Source organism: Malania oleifera, chromosome 10 (genome assembly GCF_029873635.1).
Source record: "Malania oleifera isolate guangnan ecotype guangnan chromosome 10, ASM2987363v1, whole genome shotgun sequence".
Taxonomy (NCBI): domain Eukaryota; kingdom Viridiplantae; phylum Streptophyta; class Magnoliopsida; order Santalales; family Ximeniaceae; genus Malania; species Malania oleifera.
In genome coordinates, this window is record NC_080426.1 from 4,826,448 (window position 1) to 4,850,396 (window position 23,949).

General features: G+C 37.7%; 1 protein-coding gene across 3 annotated transcripts in view; it reads right to left on the reverse strand.

Annotated features, from left to right (window-relative positions):
* Positions 1–1,693: 1,693 nt before the first annotated feature.
* The window catches only part of LOC131166992 (probable zinc metalloprotease EGY2, chloroplastic), a 28,256-nt gene continuing 6,000 nt past the window's right edge, over positions 1,694–23,949 (reverse strand). For all 3 annotated transcript variants that reach the window (XM_058125704.1, XM_058125705.1, XM_058125706.1), the window contains exons 7-13: positions 4,761–4,835; positions 4,548–4,653; positions 4,319–4,412; positions 3,650–3,803; positions 2,649–2,853; positions 2,296–2,456; positions 1,694–2,124 (exon numbers count right to left, since the gene is read on the reverse strand). In XM_058125704.1, coding sequence (XP_057981687.1) covers positions 1,876–2,124; positions 2,296–2,456; positions 2,649–2,853; positions 3,650–3,803; positions 4,319–4,412; positions 4,548–4,653; positions 4,761–4,835 — 1,044 coding nt within the window. In that variant the 3' untranslated portion in view covers positions 1,694–1,875. The remainder of the gene's footprint in view (positions 2,125–2,295; positions 2,457–2,648; positions 2,854–3,649; positions 3,804–4,318; positions 4,413–4,547; positions 4,654–4,760; positions 4,836–23,949) is intronic.

The window sequence follows — 23,949 nt, forward strand, 5'->3', positions numbered from 1 at the left end:
CAGGGAGTGTCTTATATGCAAATCTGTTAATTTATGCGAATACGATTAATTAATAAGATAGCTTTGAGGGTTTACTGAGAAAGGTGAGTGTTTTAGTAGCAATAATGGTACTAGAGTAGAGGGAAGCTACTTGTATGGACGAATAATCTTCCTTATCTTCGGCTAATTGTGTATGTGAGTGTAAAATAAGAATGTTTACATAAATATGTCCATCTGCTTAGTGAACTAGTTATTTTCTATACATTAAATGCATGTTGATCACACACTGACATTAACTTAGACTTTCTCATACTGAACTGTGCATCACTTCTACTTTACAAATTGTCTTTTTAGGAAATTCTAGAGATCGGATCTAGCAGGTTAGAGGAGTCGAACTAGTGGTGTAAATTTTATGTAGATAGTGTGTAGATTGAGATTTTCTTTTTGTTTAGTTTTATGGGTATATTTATGTATAAAGATAATTGAAACTCCGGTAATGTAATTTGAGAATTTTGTATTTTATTTTCACTGCGTATGTATGTTCATATATGACGAATATGGTATCAAGTACACAGACATCATTAAAGTAGCTCCCCCAGCCCACGTGACGGGTCGAGGTCGTTACAGATTATCCTTAAAAGAATAAATAATTTTTTACTATCCTTAAAATAATATTTGTTTTCGCCTCTTTTTATTATCATTTCTCTTTTATTATTATTATTATTATTATTTTTCAAATAATAAACATTATTTATATTGTAGTTATATTAGTTATTATTTTTTATTACTTTTGTAATAATTATTACCCTTAAAATAATAATAATTATTTTATCCATTTTATTATTCAATAATTATTATCGTTAAAACAAAAATTATCAATCTTTTGGACCTTTTTATTATAAATATTGTTCTTATTGTTATTTGTTATTATTATTTTTATAATAATAAATATTATTTATTGGTATTATAATTATTATTAGTTATTATTATTTTAATTATAATAGTAAAAATATAACTAGCATTTATTGTTCTTAAAATTTTTTATTACAAAATAAACATAATTTCGTAAAATGAAAATCCATTTTCACACACTATCTGAACTTGAATCATGATTCCCTATTTACAAGAAAAATACAATTTCGACCTTGATTTTGCAAAATAAATATGAAAACACAATTCAATTCCTGAGATTTCATTTCATTTCATTTCAATTCAGGTCTGATTATGCAAATCAAACGGTAGGGTACAAGAATTAAGGTCACCGACTAAACGAAATTTTAAGGAAAATGAGTTTCAAGAAGGCTAGGACTAGGACGGTTGGACTTGGGGACTCGCATGGGGAAAAGGGAGTTTTGCCTTCTTGCCCTTGGGGACCCTACTAGAACCAATCCCCCACTCAAGCTTGCGCCGTGCGTGCTGGTCATGGTCATGAATAATGACCCCGATTAAAGCGCACCGATCGTACGCATTCAAATCACCTCGTGTTCTTTAAACCCAAAACATGTCCTTGTTCGCGACCCCCACCCCCCAAAATAAAAAAAAATAAACATCCTCAAACACGTTTCTATTCGAACGAGGATCCTCCGCATCCAACCATCATTGTAAGGACCAAACACAACCCCCCCCCCCCCCCCAACTTCCTTATTTCACACATGCTTTAATTGCTGTTTTTTTTTTTCTTTTTTCCTCGTAACAAGCTTCAAAAACTATTGAATTTAAGCAATAAACATACTAAAAGCTTATGAACAATTAATGCCTAGCTATACATCAGTTACCCTGCAAGTTTTGAACTCATTTGTCTTAAAATATATACTTACTGTGGCGAAGGGAAGGGATTTGGCGAGACCCGTGGGCGTTGACATTTTTTTTTTAGTATTTATAGTGTGGACTACATTACTAAAAATTTGTAATGGCTTCATTTGCGAAAGGGAAGGGATATGGCAAGCAAACGAGCAGACCTATGAGCAGGACAGCAACTCCAAGGAATGCATACTTGTCATCTGGGTCCGTGATTTCCTCAGACAGTGGAGCAATTGGGCTTCTCTGTAAGAAAAATATCAGAACTACCCAATAAAATGCCACGTCATTAAACAGCGAAGATATTCCCACCAGAGCAATTGAGACAGCTGTGAAGCGAGCTGAAGCCTGCCAAATGAAATGCGGCGTCAATAGAATGAATACCTTTTCTAATTCGTGTATCCTTAATTTCTTCTGATTTCTTAAATATCCAGGCGCCCAGGATCAAGTGTTTTAGTGAGGGACCAAGGCCAGGTCACTAGCCATGCCAACATTTGGTGTGGGGTTATTGAGGTATACCTTTCTTCCCCATATGGCAAAAGCAATCCGTCCCCCATCAAGCTCCCCAGCAGGGATACTGTTGATTGCATTAATGAGAAGTCCAGCCCATGCCCATATAACAAGTGGGTTCACAGACAACGGAGTGCCTTCCTTCAGAACATCGCCAAGAAGAAGCTTTGCTGTAAAATAGAAGCAGACTCACTCTTTAATCCCATTCTTTCTCACCAGAAAGCATTAATGCAAACACATAAAAGCCATTTTAAACAAATATGGGGTGCTCAAGCATACAAATTGCCCTAATAATATATCCAACCATTGCAAACTCACACACATGAACACACAAATCTCAGATGAATGAGCAAACTGCTTACCAATGCCCCCAGCAAGAAGTGACTCGTGAAATACAGAACCATCGACGACAACACCAATACCGTTAGGAGGTATGATGAACCCCAAAAGCAGAAGAATGAGACCCAAGGAGAACCCAGCCAGAGGCCCAGCTACTGCAACCTTCAAAAGATCCTCACGCTTGGATACAATGTTTACAATCCTTGTAATAGCACCAAATGAGCCTATCTGCCACCATTGGCTCATTAGACTCTATTCATATTTTAAATCCTTGCAGATCAGTAGATGTGTTGGCATCTGCCTCATTATAAGGCAAATATCCAGCTGCTCTAACAGGTAAGTTAAAAGAACCCATAATGATCAAAGAAAGTACTTTCTGGAATAAGCATCATGAATATTGTTGAACTAAATTTGAAGGTTTTAATCCCTAATATATATTTAGGCAATTTTTGCAGTCTCTGACCAGACGAAACTGTACAAACATGAAATTCTATGTTGATTATTAGTTTTTTTCCCACAAGGATTACAAAGAGTAGTCCCAGCCTGCAGGTAACAAGGGTTAAAATAGGGAACAGTTAACTGTTAATTCATGAACCATTTTGGGTTTGAATCTCAAATTCTGATTCCTTAATGACATAAAAAAATCAAAATTGACACATACCTAATTGATTTTTTCCAATAAAATAATTCTTCTCCATTCAATTATAGTATAACACCCATTCTGAGTCTATGGAAACCCCAGAATAGAAATTGCTACACACATCAATCAAGCAACCACCATGTACCATTCTTACTCAAAAGCTGATTAAAACAGCACCTCCAGATGCCAGAACAGGTTATAATCACCCGTGTGAAAAAGATATTGTGCTGTGCATGCTAAAAAGCACTCGCTTATGGTACAGGAGCAAAAATTTTCTTCTTAGTGAACCCCAATTTTTTTATAAAAAAAAAAAACAAAAACAAAAAGAGAAAAAAAGGTTCCTATGGAGATCAGTGTATGAAAGTTGTCTAGCATAAGACTCACCTGCCAGCTAGGTACGAAGTATGGCACCCCAAGCTTAATCCCAGTGCTTTTTGCAACCACAATGTGACCAAGTTCGTGTACTCCCAAAACAAGTGCAGTTACAAAAGCTCCAGAAAGGCCATCCTTCAACAAGCCAAGATTGTCAAAAGTTGATCTGGGACATTTAGATATTAAAGTGATAATTAATATGCATACAACAAATATTATCTTACTAAAAAATCTCACAGTTCATTGCACATGCAGCCCCATAACAGATAAAAAAAAAACCACAATAGGAAATAAGAGCAGACCATAACAAACTCAACATCAACAAAGAATGTGAAGAATTACTTTCCTATGCTCAGGGAGACTAAGAGCTCAGAACCAAGCCACAAGGAATCGGATGCTACAACAACATCCCAATGGCATTTTATAGATACCAGTCCACAACACTGGGTGGCAGAAAACAAAATTCGTAACTCTAATGGATTAACAGCAATAAATGTAGCAAAATTATATTTCTGAAATTCAAAATAATTAAAAGTAAATTTTAATTTGTTAAAAAGTTAAAAGGAAAATAAACTTACAATAGTTTGTTTTACACTTCAAAGCAAGGCTATAGATAAATAGATAAATAATAATTTGTGTGCCTAAGATATAAGATTAAAATGTAGAAGAAGGACCACATACAATAAGTTGGACTGCAATGCAGGCACGTTCCGAAGAAGCAAAGTAAACACAGTAACCAATCCGAAGGCCCCAGCTGCAAACCATTCCGGGACCACTGCAGAAATAATACCAAACATTTAATAATTACATTAAATAACTAGTGCCCATTTCTTCGCACCTAACCTGATCATGAGGAATTTTCTATAACGATATATCAAAGGAAATACCAGAATGAGGGCGAAATGGTTACCGGTGGCCTCTGGTTGCAATGTCTTTCTTGGAACAACAACTGCCACTGGTTTATCATCCTCTGGATTAATCAGAAGGAAAAGCTTATATTGATCCCCAAATCTATCCTGCATACAGAAAATGTGCAAAAAATAAATTAAACCCACATCAATAATGAATAATATTAAAAATAATAAATAGCACTAAAAATTTTATAGGAATAAGGTTTACACACCTCCATCCTTCTTGTTATCTTTTCATAACTTTCAGCAGCTTTCCCTCGTAAGTTTCCTTTAAACAGTATTCCACCCTAGTAAAGTAAGACAGTAATATTAAGGAGCTTGTAACAATGGTAATTTATGCTAAAGATTATATGAAAATAATTAATACAACAAGAAAAAAGAGATATAACGTAACAAATGCAAAACCATCATCAGCCAAGACACTCAACGCAGTTGTCAAAGTTGTATGATTCTCAACTTGAATCATATAAGTTGATTCAATTCAATAGCCAACCCATTCAAACCCAAGTAGGCAGCCAAAATATACCAAACCCAACATATCCAATTGGTTCCTGTTCAAATCCAACCATTGAGAAAAAGCAAACACACCCATCTCTAATACTAGAAAGGGGATCTTCCCAACTTCTTCAATGCCCAAGACACCCCTATAATTACCTCATAACTGCTCTCTTAATCAAGCTATAATACCTTTTAACTCTTGCCATTTTCTCAACAATTATTTTTTAAATTTAAAACAGAGAAGCTTGGTTTGGTTATTTGGATGCCTAAATTCCCCTATAATTGCCCAAATACCCTTTGACTCTTGCCTATTTTCTCTATATTTATTTTTTGAAAATTGAAAATAAAAATTTAGGGAGTCGTGAAGCATGCACATAGTGCGTGCTCAGCTAGTCATTATTTAATACAAAAGTTCTTAAAACCTTTACCCATGGCCCCTATAATAATATAAACAAAATCCACTAACTTTTATATCTTCCTTGAATAGTTCTAAAAACATAGAATTCCTTAACTTGTTCTAGAGTATGGAACTCCCAAAAAATCTTCATTTGTTTGATTTTCCAAAAAAAATGGTTCTTTTGGAAGCTTAAAGTGTTGGATACAAAAATTTTATTTTAAACTTTTAGCTTTCTAATAAATAATCTAATTTTCAAGTATACATGGATATGTCTACGTATATGCTAAGGAACATAATTGTGGGAGGTCTATTTTATTCGAGATAGCCAAAAATACCTCCCAGAAAATACAACACCACCCCCTTGTCTCTCTTTTTCTCTCTCCTCTTCTCTTCTCTTCCCTGTTTTCTCTCAGATTGTGTTTCCCTTCTGGTTTCTCTCTATTCTAACCTCTTTTTGCTATCTATTTGTGACTCAAAGTGAATTAAGGTAATTCAAGTCATCTAGGATGAGCCTAAAGTCCTTTCAAAGACCCCTCTCCTCCTACCTAGTCTTGTATTGTTTTCTTTTTATGTTTTCACCCTCTGAACTGAGGTGATACTTCATCTCTCTCCTTTTCATTTTTTTCCCTCTTCCTTTATTTCACTTTTTATTAATTTTTCTTGTTGTATTTTCTCTTTTCATTTCACTCTTGAGTAGTAATACTGATTGGATCATGGCAAAGCACAGCTTTTACGTTACATTTGTTCCAAGGGAATAACTATTCTTGGAAAAGATGGAATATAGCGTAAAATTTGATAGAGGTGATAGCTATTCCTTGTACGTTCCTTATTATCTCCTTCAACAAGGAATAAGAAAGGAATAGACATTCCTATGGTAAAAATTGGGAATCGTTATTCCTACTCTCATGAAACTTCTCCTCCCTCTTCCCCTACCTCTCTCATTCTTTGAATGCTTATGCAATTTTCTAGCATACTATTTTGCTACCGTTTCATGCGGCCTAGAGGGGAGTAGGAAGGTCAAGAGTAGTCCACAACTTGTTTTCTGAAAACTGAGATTTTTCCTAATTCCTTGGGGTTTTTCTAAAATTTTTGGATTTTTTTTTTTTGGACCTGTCGCTAATGTATTCTTTCCTTTAAGAAGTATTTTATAAAAAATTAGGAAATGCCCAAAACGAAGTTGTTAAAAGCGAGTTTTTTATTTAGAATAGCGCCCCCCCCCCCCTTTTCTGAAACTTTAACTGTTCACCCACTCAGCCCATCCTGTGTCCGCTGCTACCCTGTTGCTACTCTCATCCCCCCAACCCAAAACAAAAAAAAACAAAAAAGCAAACATCAAACCTCCCTCCCAAAACAATAATAACCACTAGAGCCACAGCCCCTTCTCCCTCCCTCCATGGTTCTCCATCTGTTACCTATAGCTGCAACCACTATCAACAACCCATTCCGTAACAAAGAAGAGGGAGGGGGGGGGGTCTTCCCTCCTTCCATGGTTCTCTCATTTCGATGGCCTTCCACCATTGCCATGCCGACTATTACCATAATTGTAACCGCAATCAACAGCCCACTCAATTACAATGGCAGGAAGAAGACCCCCTTCCACCTTAATTTTCATTATTTTTTTCCTCATACATATTTATTATTTATGTTGTTCTCGACATCATTGTCGATATAGTTATTTTTATTTTTGTCATTATTATGCTAAAAAATATGAATATAAAATTTTAAAACTCAAATTAAAAAAAAAAAAAAGGGACTCTTGTGATGGAGGGCACAAGATGTTGCTATGGTCATCTTTCTTCTGCATTCAGCCTTTCATCTCTCATCTCTCTCTCATGTCTGTTCCATGATAACAGTTAGGTGTGATGGTGGGCGTTCTCTCTATCCAGATCAAAGGGGAATCCAGGTAGGGAGGGTTGGAGCTGTGTTTGTTCTTGAGAAGAATAGAAAATGCGATTGATGGGTTTGTCTCTCTTCAGGAGCAGCTTTATGGTTTTCTTAGGGGTTCTCAAATCTTGCTAGTAGTTTGGGCAAAGGGTCTCGACGATTCAGGGTGGGTTATGTTGATTATTGGATGGGGATTCATGCGATTAGGGAAGGGAAATTCTTAGCATTAGGACAAGAATTGGAGGGGAAAGAAGTATTCCATCTTTGTTTCTGAAGGGCTGAAAGGGGAAGGGTGGTCTCGGTTCGGGGATGCCTTTGTTGCATTGGAGAGTTCTAGTTCCAGCAAGCTCTAATAGAGCAGACAGCAAAAAGATCGGTGGAAATCACTCCTGGAGCCCGGTTGCTGCTGGAAGCAAAAGTGACAGAGGAGGTCGATCGACTTCTAAGAATATACAAGAGATGGTTTGTGCTCATTGCGGGGAAAGGTCACAAGGGGATTTTATTCAGCTATCTTCTCAAGAACAACCGACGGCATTGAAGGCTACATTGCCAGCTGAGCAGTTGAAACCAGAGGCAGCTAGGGTTTCTTATGTGGATAACGGAAAGGCAAAGAGTGAGTTAGCTAGGGTTTCTTGCGTGGAAGACGGGTTGGCGAAGATAGAGTGGGCTGGGCCTAGCTTGTTATCAATTGACATTGGTTACTTTGGAGGCTGTTTGAAAATAATAAGAACCTATTCAACTCTCTGTTGGGCCTATTGATTAAGAAAGCCCAACAGCAATCTCTTGATTTAAAACTGGGCTTGGGTAGTGGGGAAGCTTCATCAAAAAAGCAGAAAGGCCACTTAACCAGGAAGGCGCAAGAGTTTCTACAGTTCCTTGAACATAAGGGAGCCCATGTTCAGGGAGTCTCTTTGTCTTTGTCTACGACTAGCGAGGATACGGGGGGTTATCGTCCTTCAAAGCAGCAACAAATCGAACAACGTACATCTCCAAATGGTGTACAAGATGATCCAGTATTTTGTTCTTCTTCTAATAACATCTTTGATGGCCATGATGAGGGATGCTCCGACATAGGCAAATTGCAGGAGACGGAAGGAGAAAGGTCTGATAGGTACGCTCTTTCTCCTCGGCTGGAGGGAAATGACACTAGGGGGAGCTCTAGGATTGTAAGGGGGAGTCTAATTTTAAGAAATTCGATTCTTGTGATTTTAAGAATCAAGATTTCATTTTTGGTTCGGTGAGATATAAAGTTGGAAAGGGAGTTTGTTCGAATAATTCGAATAGTAGTAAGGTATATGTTCATTGTAAGGAAATGTAAATGGGTTTTGAAGGGAGAAAATGTATCGAAGGTAAGCGAGATTTTTTCGGTGAGAAAACGCAAAATTATAGTGAGGGGTTGCAAAGGGATATTAAGTATATGGGAAGAGCCAATCAATGAGAGGGAAAATTTGAGCAAGGAAAGTAAGAGAGGGGGAGATGTTTCGAATGAGAACATAGGGAATAGTGATTTTGAATGCGAAAAAAGTCTATTATTGGGCTACATTAGGGAACAGAGTAGAAATTCCTCCGATTCTTCCATTGATCGTCTCGGAGATTTAATTTACGTGCCACTCCTCTATGAGAAGGTTTAGAATCTATTTGAAGAGGAGATCTCAAAGATTTTAAGAAGGTAAGGATGGAATTTTGCATACTCCCATTCAAGACAAAATTCCTGAGAAGGGCGGTGAAACTTAGAGATTGTTGGATGACTTGGGCCTTATGTTGTCTGATCAAGGAGGTAATGAAGTTAGGCTTGATGGTGGCAAATCCAAGGTGAAAAAGGTTTCGAGGGAATTAGCTAATTCGAAGTTTTCGGTGAAATATGATGGGAAAGGTTTAAATAGGGGATTTCTCGGCTGATTTTAGTAGTTGTTATTTTCTATTTTTGTTCTACTTTTTTTATTTTTTACTTTCTCATTTTTATTTTGTTTTTATTTTTTTGGGGATTTAGTATTTCTCACCTTGACTGTACATTCTCTACCTTAATGCAACTTCCTTTATTATCCAAAAAAAAAACTTTTGCCCAATTACTGCTACTGCTACTACTATTGTATTATTAATACTATTACTATTTTTACTTGAAAATCATAAAACTCAAAAAGAATATTAAGATTAAAAAAATTAAACAAATCAAAAAAATTTGACAAAGATAAAATAAAGAAGTCAAAAAAAGAGCAGAAAAAATTAAATACAAAAAATATTTTTAAATCTAAAAAGATCAACTATAATAAGGTACAAAAGACAAAAAACGACAAAGAGGTATTTTTCTATTTCAAAAAATTTTAAAAAAATAAAAAAAATAATTTAAAAATAATAATTAAAAAAATAAAATAAGGAAAATTCAAAAAAAAAAAAAAAACAACAAACCAAGCTTTAAGTCCCACTAGGTGGCGTTGGCTACATAAATCATTTTCTGTCAATTTATTCCATCATAGATGATTTCTTTCGACAAATTCAAGGTTATTAAATCCTTACTATCTCATTACAAGTTATTTTAGGTCTACCCTTATCCCTTCTACTATCATCCCTCCCACATGTGGTCTTTTTTTTCTATGGCTACAAGTGTCTCTCTCTCTCTCTCCCACTTTCATACTTGCCCCTATCACCAATATCCTTTACTCATTCCTCTTCACCACAAGTAAAACCCTCCTGGTCCCCCCCACTCGCAATATTTCCTAACCCCTCCCCCCCCCCCCTCCTCCCTACTCCAAATCTCCTATGCCACCTGTGACACCCTATTTTTGCCCTAACCAAATAGAACAAGGGGTCCCCTCTTATTATTTTCATTATTATTATTATTACCTTATTTTTATTATTATTATTACTATTATTATTTTCTGGTATTATTAGTACTTTACTATTATTTTGCTATTATCATTATTATTATTTTTTATTAATTTTATTATTATTATTATTATTATTATTATTATTGCTATCATTATTATTTTGTTTTATATTATTACTATTATTATTTGTACTATTATTATTATTATTATATTATTATTATTACTTTATTATTAGTTTTATTATTATTATTATTATTATTATTATTATTAGGGTTTGGAAAAAAGCCTATATAAAGGCTTGATGCTAAGCACAACAGGGCGGGGGCGCACGGAGCCAAAGCAAAAAAAAGGAAAAAGACCTGCTCCTCCTCCTTCTTCTTCTTCTTCCCGATAGCCTCCCAGCAGCATCCAATCTGTCACGTTCCTCAGTCCCTCACCATCAGACTCTAGCTGCATTTTAGGCCACTGCTACAACCTCAGACAAGCGCCTTGAATCCGATAGACCAGCAACAGTAGAGCATCTCAGCCGCAGCCGCCTACCTGCTGCATCTGATCCCCGTTCGAACCATCGCTGGCGGACCTAATCAACTCCAACAAACCAAACCCGAGCACCAGGATTCTCTGGCCAGCCACCATTCTTCTCCAGCCGACCAGCACAGCCACGCTCTAGTAACCCCATCAACCACTACTTCAGACCAAACTCCACTCGAGCATCGCAGCAACCACAATAGAGCGGAGACCCTCCTCCTTAGGTCACCCAAGTTTCAACTGCCCCAATTTTATCAACCCATGTTTTGATCTCAAGATGATCTTTTAGACTCGGGACGAAACATAGGCTTAGGGATGCAGGCTTTCATAATAAAGGGAAACTAAGGCTCAAAAATCCCACCTCAAATATTGTTTTATGCCCCGAGTTCAAGTTGAGGCGCTTTGTAAGATATTGACCGAACTTGTCATTTAAACAAGCTGCCTACGTACCTTTTCAGAATCAGGTCATTACGTAGTTCAGACTCAGTATTGAGTCTAACAAATCATTAGAAACAACAATGTATACCAATCTGGTCAAGATTTTCATTTGAACCGTAATGTAGGCTAAGGGTATAGGTTAAAGAAGAAAGGAGTTACATAAGACTCAAAATCATCAATTTCATCGAGTAATTTGGTCAAAGATCACATATGTAGTAAGTCCCTTATTTTCTTTCTTCTTCCTCTTCTTCTTCCTTTTATTTCTTTCATTTTTTATCTCATTTTTCTTCTTTTACTACAACTTTCGTTTTTCCTTTTATGAAGGAATCTTAACTTCATTTTCATTTGAACTTCAATTGGGACCAATCTTTTTAAAATTGCCCCAATGTGGGGTGTGATCCTTTGATAGGTTAATCAAGAAACGAATTTTTTAGGCTCAAAAGGGTTCGTTAGGGATTTCTTCTATGGGCTTTCTTTTGGGTAGTAGAAAAATGGTCTGTCATCCTTTGGTGATGATTATTATCTCAAATGATTCGCCAAACGCTAAGGTACCCATACCTAAGTTAGACTTCTGGTAATCTGACTTTTAAAAAAAAAAAATGGATTAACATTCAGGCTCAACTTGATTAACAAATGGTAAATTATTGTTTGGGTTCTTTTTAGCGATAACAAGACGGCCAAAGAGGGACATCCATCATTTGATCAAAACATGAGTGATTAATTGAGGGAAAATTATCAGAACAGCACAACCGTTTCGTTGCATTACTTGGAAAGTAAGATACTTCTTCATAACATTTGTATTTGATGATTGCTTCATCCTTCTCTACATTTGCCTATTGGGTTAAATTTTCAAAATTAACAGCTCTTTCTGGCTTGTGAATACTGGCAATATTACTTTCCCTATTCCCGCATGAAACATAAGCAATCCAAATTTGGCAACTGGACTCATGATGCAAGTGAGATAACGAAATGCATAATTCATTTTATTAAAGATAGAATATCTTCCGAGACACAGGTGTCCATGGATTACAAAAGGCAAATAACAATAGGGAAAACAAAAGAACATCAAATGAAAAGGATTAGATAGTCAAAAGCTCGCTACTCCAGCACTTTAGCCTCTGTGGATAACAACTAAAACTATTGATTTGGGAACCTCCCTGATATGTTAACTTCCTTCCTCGTGTTTGGGCAAAGGATTCCCCTAGACTCCCGGTTGCTTGTCGTCAAACACTAACCATCTCGCATCTCTTAACGATTGCACTTTATGCTTGAAGGCCCAACATCGATCAATAGTATGGCTAGGAGAGTTAGCATTGTACTTACAACGAACCCTAAGATCATACCACGGTGGAGGAGGGTTCGTAACGGGCATCTCAGGGATTGCAGATACCATCCCCCTTTCCCTCAGCTGAGGAAATAATTCGACATATGTCATGGGAATGGGGTCCACTCTTCGGAAGTTTCTAGTCACATTCCTGTCTCGTGCTTGCTGATTCGGCGAGATTGGCGTGAGCCTAGGAGTCATGAATTGGGGCCTCATTCCCCTATGCACTGTTTGATTTACTGCAAGCTCAAAACCAAAGTTTCTCTTAGACCATTGGTTCCCACTTCTTGGGTACTGATTCTTCCAGTTAAATTGCCCCTGTATCATTTGTGCTTCTTCCCTCCTTCTTCCTGTTAGTCCACCTTTTGCCCGAACCAATTTTTGCGCCACTATCCTTGACTAGGCCCGCCTTAATATCGCCTTCAATTCTTCCTTCGACAGCCACAATATCCATAAAATCGTTGGGAGTTGCTCCCCGAAGATGTGTGCGGTAGGGGTCTTTTAATGTGCTCACGAATAAGGAGATGGCCTCTCAGTCACTCACCGGGGGATCCACCTGGATCGACATATCTCTCCACCTATAAGCATATTCTCTGAATGTTTCGGTGGATTTCTTCTCCATTTCTTGTAGATTCATTCGATTAGGTGCCATTTCCGTCACATGACGATAGTGAGTGACAAAGGCATTGACCAAGTCCTTCTAAGTGCGGATCCGATTCTTATCTTGCTGAATGTACCAATGGATAGCGGATCCGGTCAAACTGCTTTGAAAACAATGCATCATTAGTTTTTCATCATCTGAGTAAGCGGTCATTGCTTGACAGTACATCACTAAATGCGTTCAAGGGCACTGGGTCTCGTCGAACTTTTCAAAGTCTGGCATCTTGAACTTTGGCAGCAGGATGACTTTTGGCACCAAGCAAAGGTCATTTGGATTAACGGAATCGAAAGCATTAGATCCTTCCATTACTTTCAAGCGCTCTTCCAATACGTCACAGCGACGCTCAGTCTCAAATTTGTTTATCCCCATATTAGAAGGTACTAACGGAGGAGTTCCTATCACTGAGAACTCCTGTGCTGGCACAGTAGGGATGAAAGGAAGCATATTTGGCAGTGGACTCCCCATGACACCAGGTGGTGGAACTAATGTTTGTCCATGATTTGGGGTGAACCCTGGGGGATGAGTGGGGTCCACATCTACTTTGAGATCAACCTGCACCGCCTTCCTTTGTTCATCAGCAACTCTAGGACCTTACCTTATCATTTATCTCTTCTTGTCCTTGTTCCAAACCCAGGACCCTGTTTTCCAATTGTCCACTCATTTTTCTTGCTCTTCGCCTGGTGTTGTACTGATGCGTAGTGGTCTCAATTTCGCTTTATATTACTCAAACGATCTCTTTGATTAGGAACTGAAAACCAAAAATTTCCTTTTTAGAATCATGAATGTACAATTATGTACTACATGAGTGAATGTGTTTTTATGCATGATCAGGGTATGCAATAGGTGTTTATGCATGGATGCAACTAATGCACTTATACATACAAACAAAGATATGAGCGTACATGCAGCATATCGTGTATGACTATGTATGAAATGAAGTGCATGAATACGATGTAACCTAAATGACTACTTAGTCAGAATTCTATAAAAATTCCACTAATGAAAGATTTCAAGATTAACACGGCCATTGATGGGCCACAATTTCAGTTCAAATCTTCCCTCAACCATTCCTTTCCTTGTTGATGGTCTATGTAGCTCAGATTGTATGAAGGGTTAGATTATGATCTGAGGTTGGGGTTGACCCAGGGTAGTCAACCCGTTGGATTTGTTCAATGTGGACTAGTGAATTTTAATGTGCACTTGGGCCTCGAATATTTTAAAATACGGGCTTCAATGTATTTCATGATGAGATCATGCCCTAGTTTTAAAAGGACTTGGGTTTGGATTACTTAGAAAATGTTGGCCCGAATTTTTAGGTAATAGGGTCGAAACCTATTTTTGAAATTTGGGTTTGACCCTTTTTGAAAATTAGGCCTAGGCTTGGCTTTGGCCCTATTACCTAAAAATTCGGGCCAATATTTTTTAAGTAATCCAAGTCCAAGTCCTTTTAAAACTAGGGCATGATCTCATCATGAAATACATTGAAGCCCGTATTTTAAAATACTCGAGGCCCAAGTGCACACTAAAGTTCACAAGTCCACATTGAACAAATCCAACGGGTTGACTACCCTGGGTCAACCCCAACCTCAGATCATAATCTGACCCTTCATAAAATCTGAGCTACATGGACCATCAACAAGGAAAGCAATGGTTGAGGGATGATTTGAACTGAAATTGTGGCACATCAATGGTCGTGTTAATCTCGAAATCTTTCATTAGTGGAATTTTTTTAGAATTCTGACTAAGTAGTCATTTAGGTTACATCGTATTCATGCACTTCATTTCATACATAGTCATACACGATATGCTGCATGCATGCTCATATCTTTATTTGTATGTATAAGTGCATTAGTTGCATTCATGCATAAACACCTATTGCATACCCTAATCATGTATCAAAATACATTCACTCATGTAGTACATAATTGTACATTCATGACTCTAAAAAGGAAATTTTTGGTTTTCAGTTCCTAATCAAAGAGGTCGTTTGAGTAACATAAAGCAAAATTGAGACCACCACCCATCAGTACAACACCAGGCGAAGAGCAAGAGAAATGAGTGGACAATTGGAAAACAAGTTCCTGGGTCTAGAACAAGGACAATAAGAGATAAATGATAAGGTAAGTAAGGTCCTGGAATTACTTATGAACAAAGGAAAGGCGGTGTAGGTTGATCCCAAAGTAGATGTGGACCCCACTCATCCCCCAGGGTTCACCCCAGATCATGGACAAATATCAATTCCACCACCTGGTGTCATGGGGAGTCTACTGCCAAATATGCTTCCTTTCATCCCTACTGTGCTAGCACAGGGGTTCCCAGTGGCAGGAACTCCTCCATTAGTACCTTCTAATATGAGGATAAACAAATCTGAGACCGAGCGTCACTGTGACGTATTGGAAGAGCGCTTGAAAGCAATGGAAGGATCTAATGCTTTCGATTCCGTTAATCCAAATAACCTTTGCTTAGTGCCAAAAGTCACCATGCTGCCAAAGTTCAAGATGCCAGATTTTGAAAAGTTCGACAGGACCCAGTGCCCTCGAACGCATTTAGTGATGTACTGTCAAGCAATGGCCGCTTACTCAGATGATGAAAAGCTATTGATGCATTGTTTTCAAAGAAGTTTGACCGGGTCCACTATCCGTTGGTACATTCAGCAAGATAAGGTCTGGATCCGCACTTGGAAGGACTTGGTCAATGTCTTTGTCACTCACTATCACCATGTGACAGAAATGGCGCCTAATCGAATGAATCTACAAGAAATGGAGAAGAAATCCACCGAAACATTCAGAGAATATGCTTATAGGTGGAGAGATATGTCGATCCAGGAGGACCCCCAGGTGAGTGACCGAGAGGTCAGCTCCTTGTTCGTGAGCACATTAAAAGACCTCTACCGCACACATCTTCGAGGAGCAATTCCCCACGATTTTATGGATATTGTGGCTGTCGGAGGAAGAATTGAAGGCGATATTAAGGCAGGCCTAATCAAGGATAGTAGCGCAGAAACTAGTTCGGGCAAAAGGTAGACTAACAGGAAGAAGGAGGGAAGAAGCACAAATGATACAGGGGCAATTTAACTGGAAGAATTAGTACCCAAGAAGTGGGAACCAATGGTCTAAGAGAAACTTTGGTTTTGAGCTTGCAGTAAATCAAACAGTGCATACGGGCATGAGGCCCCAATTCATGACTCCTAGGCTCACGCCAATCTCGCCGAATCAGCAAGCACGAGACAGGAATGTGACCAGAAACTTCCGAAGAGTGGACCCCATTCCCATGATATATGTCGAATTATTTTCTCAGTTGTGGGAAAGAGGGATGGTATCTTCAATCCCTGGGATACCCGTTACGAACCCTCCACAATGGTATGATCCTGGGGTTCGTTGCAAGTACCATGCTAACTCTCCCGGCCATACTATTGATCGATGTTGGGCCTTCAAGCATAAAGTGCAATCGTTAAGAGATGCGGTATGGTTAGTGTTTGACGACAAGCAACCGGGAGTCTAGGGGAATCCTTTGCCCAAACACGAGGAAGGAAGTGGTTAACATATCAGGGAGGTTCCCAAATCAATGGTTTCAGTTGTTATCTACAGAGGTTAAAGTGCTGGAGTAGCGAGCTTTGGACTATCTAATCCTTTTCATTTGATGTTCTTTTGTTTTCCCCATTGTTATTTGCCTTTTGTAATCTGTGGACGCCCGTGTCTCGGAAGATATTCTATTTTTAATAAAATGAATTATGCACTTTGTTATCTCACTTGCATCATGAGTCCAGTTGTCGAATTTGGTTTTCTTATGTTTCATGCGAGAATAGGGAAAGTAATATTGCCAGTATTCACAAGCCAGAAAGAGCTGTTAATTTTGAAAATTTAAAACAATAGGCGAAAGTAGAGAAGGATGAAACAATCATCAAATACAAATGTTATGAAAAAGTATCTTACTTTCCAAGGAATGCAACGAAGTTGTGCTGTTATGATAATTTCCCCTCAATTAATCACTCATGTTTTGATAAAATGATGGATGACCCTCTTTGGCCGACCGGTTATCCCTAAAAAAAACTCAAACAATAATTTACCATTTGTTAACCAAGTTGAGCCTGAATGTTAAATCAGTTTTTTTTCTTAAAAGTCAGATTACCAACAATCTAACTTGAGCATGGGTACCTTAGCGTTTGGCAAATCATTTGAGACAATAATCATCACCAAAAGGATGGTAGGTCATTTTTCTGCTACCCAAAAGAAAGTCCAAAGAAGAAATCCCTTGCGAACCCTTTTGAGTCTAAAAAATTTGTTTCTTGATTAACCTGTCAAAGGATCACACCCCACACTGGGGCAGTTTTAAAAAGATTGGTCCCAATTGAAGTTCAAATGAAAATGAAGTTAAGATTTCTTCATAAAAGGAAAAACGAAAGTTGCAGTAAAAGAAGAAAAAGGAGATCAAAAATGAAAGAAATAAAAGGAAGAAGAAGAGGAAGAAAAAAGAAAATAAGGGGCATACTATATATATGATCTTTGACCGAATTACTCTTGATGAAATCGATGATTTTGAGCTTTATTTAACTCTTTTCTTCTTCAACCCGTACCCTAGCCTACATTACGATCCGAATGAAAGTCCTGACCAGATTGGTAGATGTTGTCTCAAATGAATTGTCAGACTCAATGTTGAGTTTGAAATATGTAATGACCTGATCCTGAAAAGGTACGTAGGCAGCTTGTTTAAATAACAAGTTCGGTCAACATCTTGCAAAGCGCCTCAACTCGAACTAGGGGCATAAAACATCATTTGGGGTGAAATTTTTTAGCCTTAGTTTCCCTTTTATTCTGAAAGCCTACATCCCTAAGCATATGTTTCGTCCCGAGTCTTAAAGATCATCTTGAGATGAAAACATGGATTGATGGAACTGGGGTAGTCGAAGAGAAAGACAGTTGTCTAGGCTGGAAAATAAACGTTATACGTATTTTGAATACTGGTATGAATTTTCTCCTATGATAGCATTGAAACATGGTAAAACATTTATTTGGTGCGTGTGGCCTTTTGATGTAGCAAGTTGATGTCATAGTAGAATAATCATTCCTCGTTTCAAAAAAAAAAAAACTCTTCTTACTCTTCAGAGTGTTAAAAAAGGATGGATAGTCAAAGAGTTCAAAAATCCCCAAAAGTTTCTACGAAAAAGATACTTAATGGAGAAAGAGCAGCCTAACTGGGGCAAATGTTATGTTAGGTTTCAAAGATCTGCTTATTAAAAAAGAATCCAACAATAGAGTCAAGATCGGTGGCAGATGAATTTAACTGGGGCAAATTTCGAGTTGAGTTTCAGTAGATCACATTCAAGCGCCTTCTTATCAGATTGGAATACGAATATGTGGTCAAGATCAGCTATAGATCCATTCAACTGGGGCAGATTTTTTTATTTTCATTTGAGCTGAGTCAATCACTTCCATGACCGGATGAATCAAGAAAATTTAGTCAAAATCAGTTACAGATCCATTCAAATGCGGCAAGTTTCATGTAGGGATCAAAGATGAGGTAATCAATCACAAGCGCATTGGGAGAAAAGATTCATGCATTGTCATGCATTTCATGCATTACCCTACATGTCACGCATTACCATACTTTTCATGCATCATCACACGTTTCATGTATTGTCATGCTTTTCATACAGCATCATGCATTTCATGCATTACCTACATATCATGCATTGTCATGTATTTCATGCGTCCCCTTACATTTCACGCATTACCATACATTTCATGCATTGCACAAAAAATAAAAAATAAGAAAATAAAAATGAAAAATCACAAATTAGCAACATGCATATCAATAGCAACATATCACTGCATTCTAGCATCGTAGGTTAGCAACATGCATACATATATCCGCATATCATTACATTCTAGCATCACAAGTAGCAATAGAGCACCCTTCACACTTGTCTTAAGATTTCGAATGATTACTTGACATCCTTGATTGAGAGATTCCTATTGTGCTAAATTATGAGCTGGGGTAGCTGAACTCAAACGCACATTGATTTACTTGGAAACTGGCGCACCTGACCCTAGACACACATTGATTTATTTTAAAACTGGGGCAACAAATCCCAAAGACAAAGGGAGTCATTCATTGACATTCGGACCTTAACCCAAGTGCATTTTTCAAATAGAGTAACAACTTTCCAAATTTTGCTTTCACACCTTGTTATTGGTTGAGGTGGCTCGGATCATCGTATCCGCTACGGCTCAGATTCTTACATTCGAAACAAGCCATCATTGTGTCTCATGGCTTGGATCATCGTATCCCTGCGACTCGGATTCTTACATTCGAAGCAAGTCATCATTGTGTCTCATGGTTCGGATCATCATATCCCTACGGCTCGGATTCTTACATTCGAAGCAAGTCATCATTGTGTCCCATAGCTCGGATCATCGTATCCCTACAGCTCGGATTCTTACATTCGAAGCAAGTCATCGTTGTGTCTCATGGCTCAGATCACCGTATCCTTACGACTCGGATTCTTACATTCGAAGCAAGTCATCATGGTGTTCTATGACTCGAATCATCGTATCCGCTACGGCTCGGATTCTTACATTCGAAGCAAGCCATCATTGTGTCCCATGGCTCGGATCATCGTATCTCTATGGCTCGGATTCTTACATTCGAAACAAATCATCATTGTGTCCTATGACTCGGATCATCGTATCCCTACGGCTCGGATTCTTACATTCGAAGCAAGCCACCATTGTGTCCCATGGCTCGGATCATCGTATCCCTACAATTCGGATTCTTACATTCGAAGCAAGCCACTGTTGTGTCCCATGGCTCGGATCATCGTATCCCTACGACTCGGATTCTTACATTCGAAGCAAGTTATCATTGTGTCTCATGACTTGGATCATCGTATCCACTACGGCTCGGATTCTTACATTCGAAGCAAGCCATCATTGTGTCTTATGGCTCGGATCATCGTATCCCTACGGCTTGGATTCTTACATTCACAGCAAGTCATCCCTGTGTACCTCAACCTGGATTCTTACATCCAGTGCAAGACAAACGTTGCATACTCTCGCCTGGATTCTTACATTCAGTGCAAATCATCCCTGGTTGGCAGAAATAAACAACTCTTGATTAACCTGAAAGCCATAGGGAGTCATTTGGCCTAGTTAAAATAGGTGTCTTTTATTTATGCAGACTTGTTGCTACAAAAAACGTAGGAAAGTTCCTACCGTTACATTGAAGCAACGAAACCTACAAAGAGGAGCAGCTGTAGACACCCTATTTTTGCTCTAACCAAATAGAACAAGGGGTCTCCTCTTATTATTTTCATTATTATTATTATTATTACCTTATTTTTATTATTATTATTACTATTATTATTTTCCTGTATTATTAGTACTTTACTATTATTTTTCTATTATCATTATTATTATTATTATTATTTATTTTATTTTATTTTATCTTTTTTGCTATCATTATTATTTTTGTTTTGTATTATTATTATCATTATTATTATTATTATTGTTATTATTATTATTGGTATTATTAGTATTAGTGTTGTTATTATTATTATTATTATTATTATTATTATTATTATTTTTAGTATTATTATTAGTATTATTATTATGATTATTATTTGTACTATTATTATTATTTTATTATTCGTTTTATTATTTTGCTATTATTATTATTATTATTTATTAGTCGTATTAGGGTTTGGAAAAAAGCCTATATAAAGGCTTGATGCTAAGCACAGCAGGGCGGGGGCGCACGGAGCCAAAGCAAAAAAAAAAAGAAAAAAGACCTGCTCCTTCTTCTTCTTCTTCTTCTTCCCGATAGCCTCCCAGCAACATCCCTCACGTTCCTCAGTCCCTCACCATTAGACTCCAGCTGCATTCTAGGCCACTGCTACATCCTCAAACAAGCGCCTCGAATCCGGCAGACCAGCAACAGCAGAGCATCTCAGCCGCGGCCGCCTACCTGCTGCATCCTATCCCCGTTCGAACCATCGCTGGCGAACCTCATCAACTCCAACAAACCAAACCTGAGCACCAGGATTCTCCGGCCAGCCACCATTCTTCTCCAGCCAACCAGCACAGCCACGCTCCAGTAACCCCATCAACCACTACTTCATACCAAACTCCACCTGAGCATCGCAGCAACCACAGCAGAGCCGAGACCCTCCTCCTTGGGTCACAGCCCCGTCGAAGCTCCGATAGCCACGTACCAGTCTCCACCCGTTGCAACTCCGGCGACCTCGCGACAAGTTCCCCTGCTACTGAGAGCCCCAACCACGAACCAGCCGCCACCTAACTATCTCCGACCATCACAGAGCTGCCGTCTCCATCTCCCATGGTGAGTCCTCTGCCTCCCTCTGCATACTCTTTCTACACACACACACTCACACACACAGCAACACACACACACCTTATGTAAAGCTTGAATTTTTCTTTGTTTATTATATTAAAATTGTGAGTTGCAGGTTTCTTTTTATTAATATTCATGTTCAAAAAAAAAAAAAAGAGTTTTATTGTTGCTTAACTTTTTATTTGGTGTAGATACTAATTAATTTATTCTTCTTGGGTGCAGGATTTTTGTTCATATTTAAATTTTTATTGTTTTTGTTTATGCATATTAAATAATAAAAATTTTTTTTTATGATATTTGTTCTTGTAATTAATATTCATGTTCATCCTCTTTATTATTATTGTAGAATTTTTATTGTAGGAATTTGTTTTAATGTTTAAAGTTTAAATCTTGATATCTAATATTGTTGTAGGATTCTTGTATATATATAGAGGATATTCATGTTTAAGGGATCATTATTATTACTTTAGAGTTTTTTTTTTTATGGCTAGAAGTTGTCTTAATATTTAAGTAAAGTTGTCTTGGTATTTAAGTGTAAGTTTTTGTTGGCTTATTTGTATTGTGCTAGGGTTTTCATCATTGATGTGTGTCTATTTTTTATTGCATAGGGTTTTCTTCATTATTATGGTTATATTTAATGTAAGCCTACTCGTATTAGTATTTTAACATACTTAGTATCAATATTCTAGTACTTTGTCATATTTATATATAAGGATATCAATTATTAGGTCAAGTTTGACATTTTGGTTTACATTAGGTAAGTTGCTATTATATTTAGTGATAATATATAGAATATTACGGTATTATTATTATGCTTATATTAGATATTATCTATTAAGATATATATATATATATATTATTTCTAATATATATGGTATTACCTTTTCTAGTGTCTTTAGTATCTTGATACATATATTGTATTATGATAATTTGTCACTTATTATCCTATTATTATACATTAAAACCTCCCATACTAGAATTTTTCTATAAAAATTTCAATACAATTTCAAAATTTGGGGATGTATTTTCTTAAGGATTTTCTTAATTTTTATCCCTATGATTTTAAAGCTAGGGTATGAGCTTTAGGATTTCACGTACCTTTAGTTCTGAGGGAATATATATAGTACATATATTTTTGTATGATTCACTTATTTATTTATTTATATTGCATGTATATTTGTAAATCCACTAATAGAGGAGTAATGTGAAAGACTTTTTAAATTAACTTAGGGATAATTTCAAATAAGTTAGGTATCGTTCGTAAGAACGGGCGCGTAGGGGGTGCTCGTACCTTCCCCTCGCGTAACCAAACTCCCGACCCCAGCTCTGATAACGTAGACTCACTCTACCCTTAACGGGGTAGTAATTATGTGTTCTAACCACACTAAAAGGTTAGTGGCGACTCCGACATTCCTTATTTTCCCCGAAAATTATAAACAACATTTTCATTTCGCCACCCGGGGCACCCGCGCTCCGAGACGTCGCAACACCACCCACCACAACACCTACATTAAATCAGATGCCATGAGAGAGTATCATGGTCCCACATCGAATGTGTACTAAGGATATTGGGCTTATAAGGACAATTTGGACTCCAACTATTGAGGTGCCTTTTATAGGACAAATCCATGAGGCCCGTGGACCAAAGAGGACAATACCTCAATGCAGTTGGGGCGAAGACCGTTTGGTATTAGAGTCACCCTGCGGGTACTATCATGTGGGTGTATCCTACATAGAGATGTAAGCCACTCTGACAAGGGCGTCACAAATTTGGACAAGAGAGCATATCGTGGTCCCACACAGGATGTGTACTAGGTGGATCTTGGGCTCAAAACCATTACAAAAGGCAGCAGACTATCACTGAAAGAACAATGATTTGTGTGTAAGCTTGATCTCAACTAGAACTTTCTTCTCTATCTTCTTTATAAAAAAAACGGGTTTTGGGGAGCATTGGTGTAGATGGATCACCCATTGAATCAATACACCAATCTTCTCAGTGCTCATCAATGGGTACCCTATTGATTAATTTCACTCCTCTAGAGGATTGAGACAAGGAGACCCTTTGTACCCTCTCTTATCCATTGTGCTGATGGAGTCTCATACGTTGAAAAAGGCTACTGAAGGATGTTCCTTAAAGGCCTCAAAGTTGGCAAAAATGGAAGGTCCATGGAGGTCTCACATCTCTTGTTAGCATATGACACCATTTTTTGTGAGGATCACCCTCTCCACATTCTAAATCTGTGATGTGTTTTGGCAGCATTTGAGGCTGTCTCGGGCTTGAAAGTAAATCTTGGAAAAAGTGAAATTATTCTATTTGGGGATACTTTAGAAGGGTCTTTCCTTGTGGAACTTTTGGACTGTAAGATGGGATCATCTTTCCCTATCAGCTACCTTGGGCTACCTCTTGGGGTCAAACTCAAAGATAAAGGAGTGTGGGACCCCATTATTGAGAAGTTCGAGAAAAGGCTAGCAAGATGGAAAAGGGAACTTTTTGTCA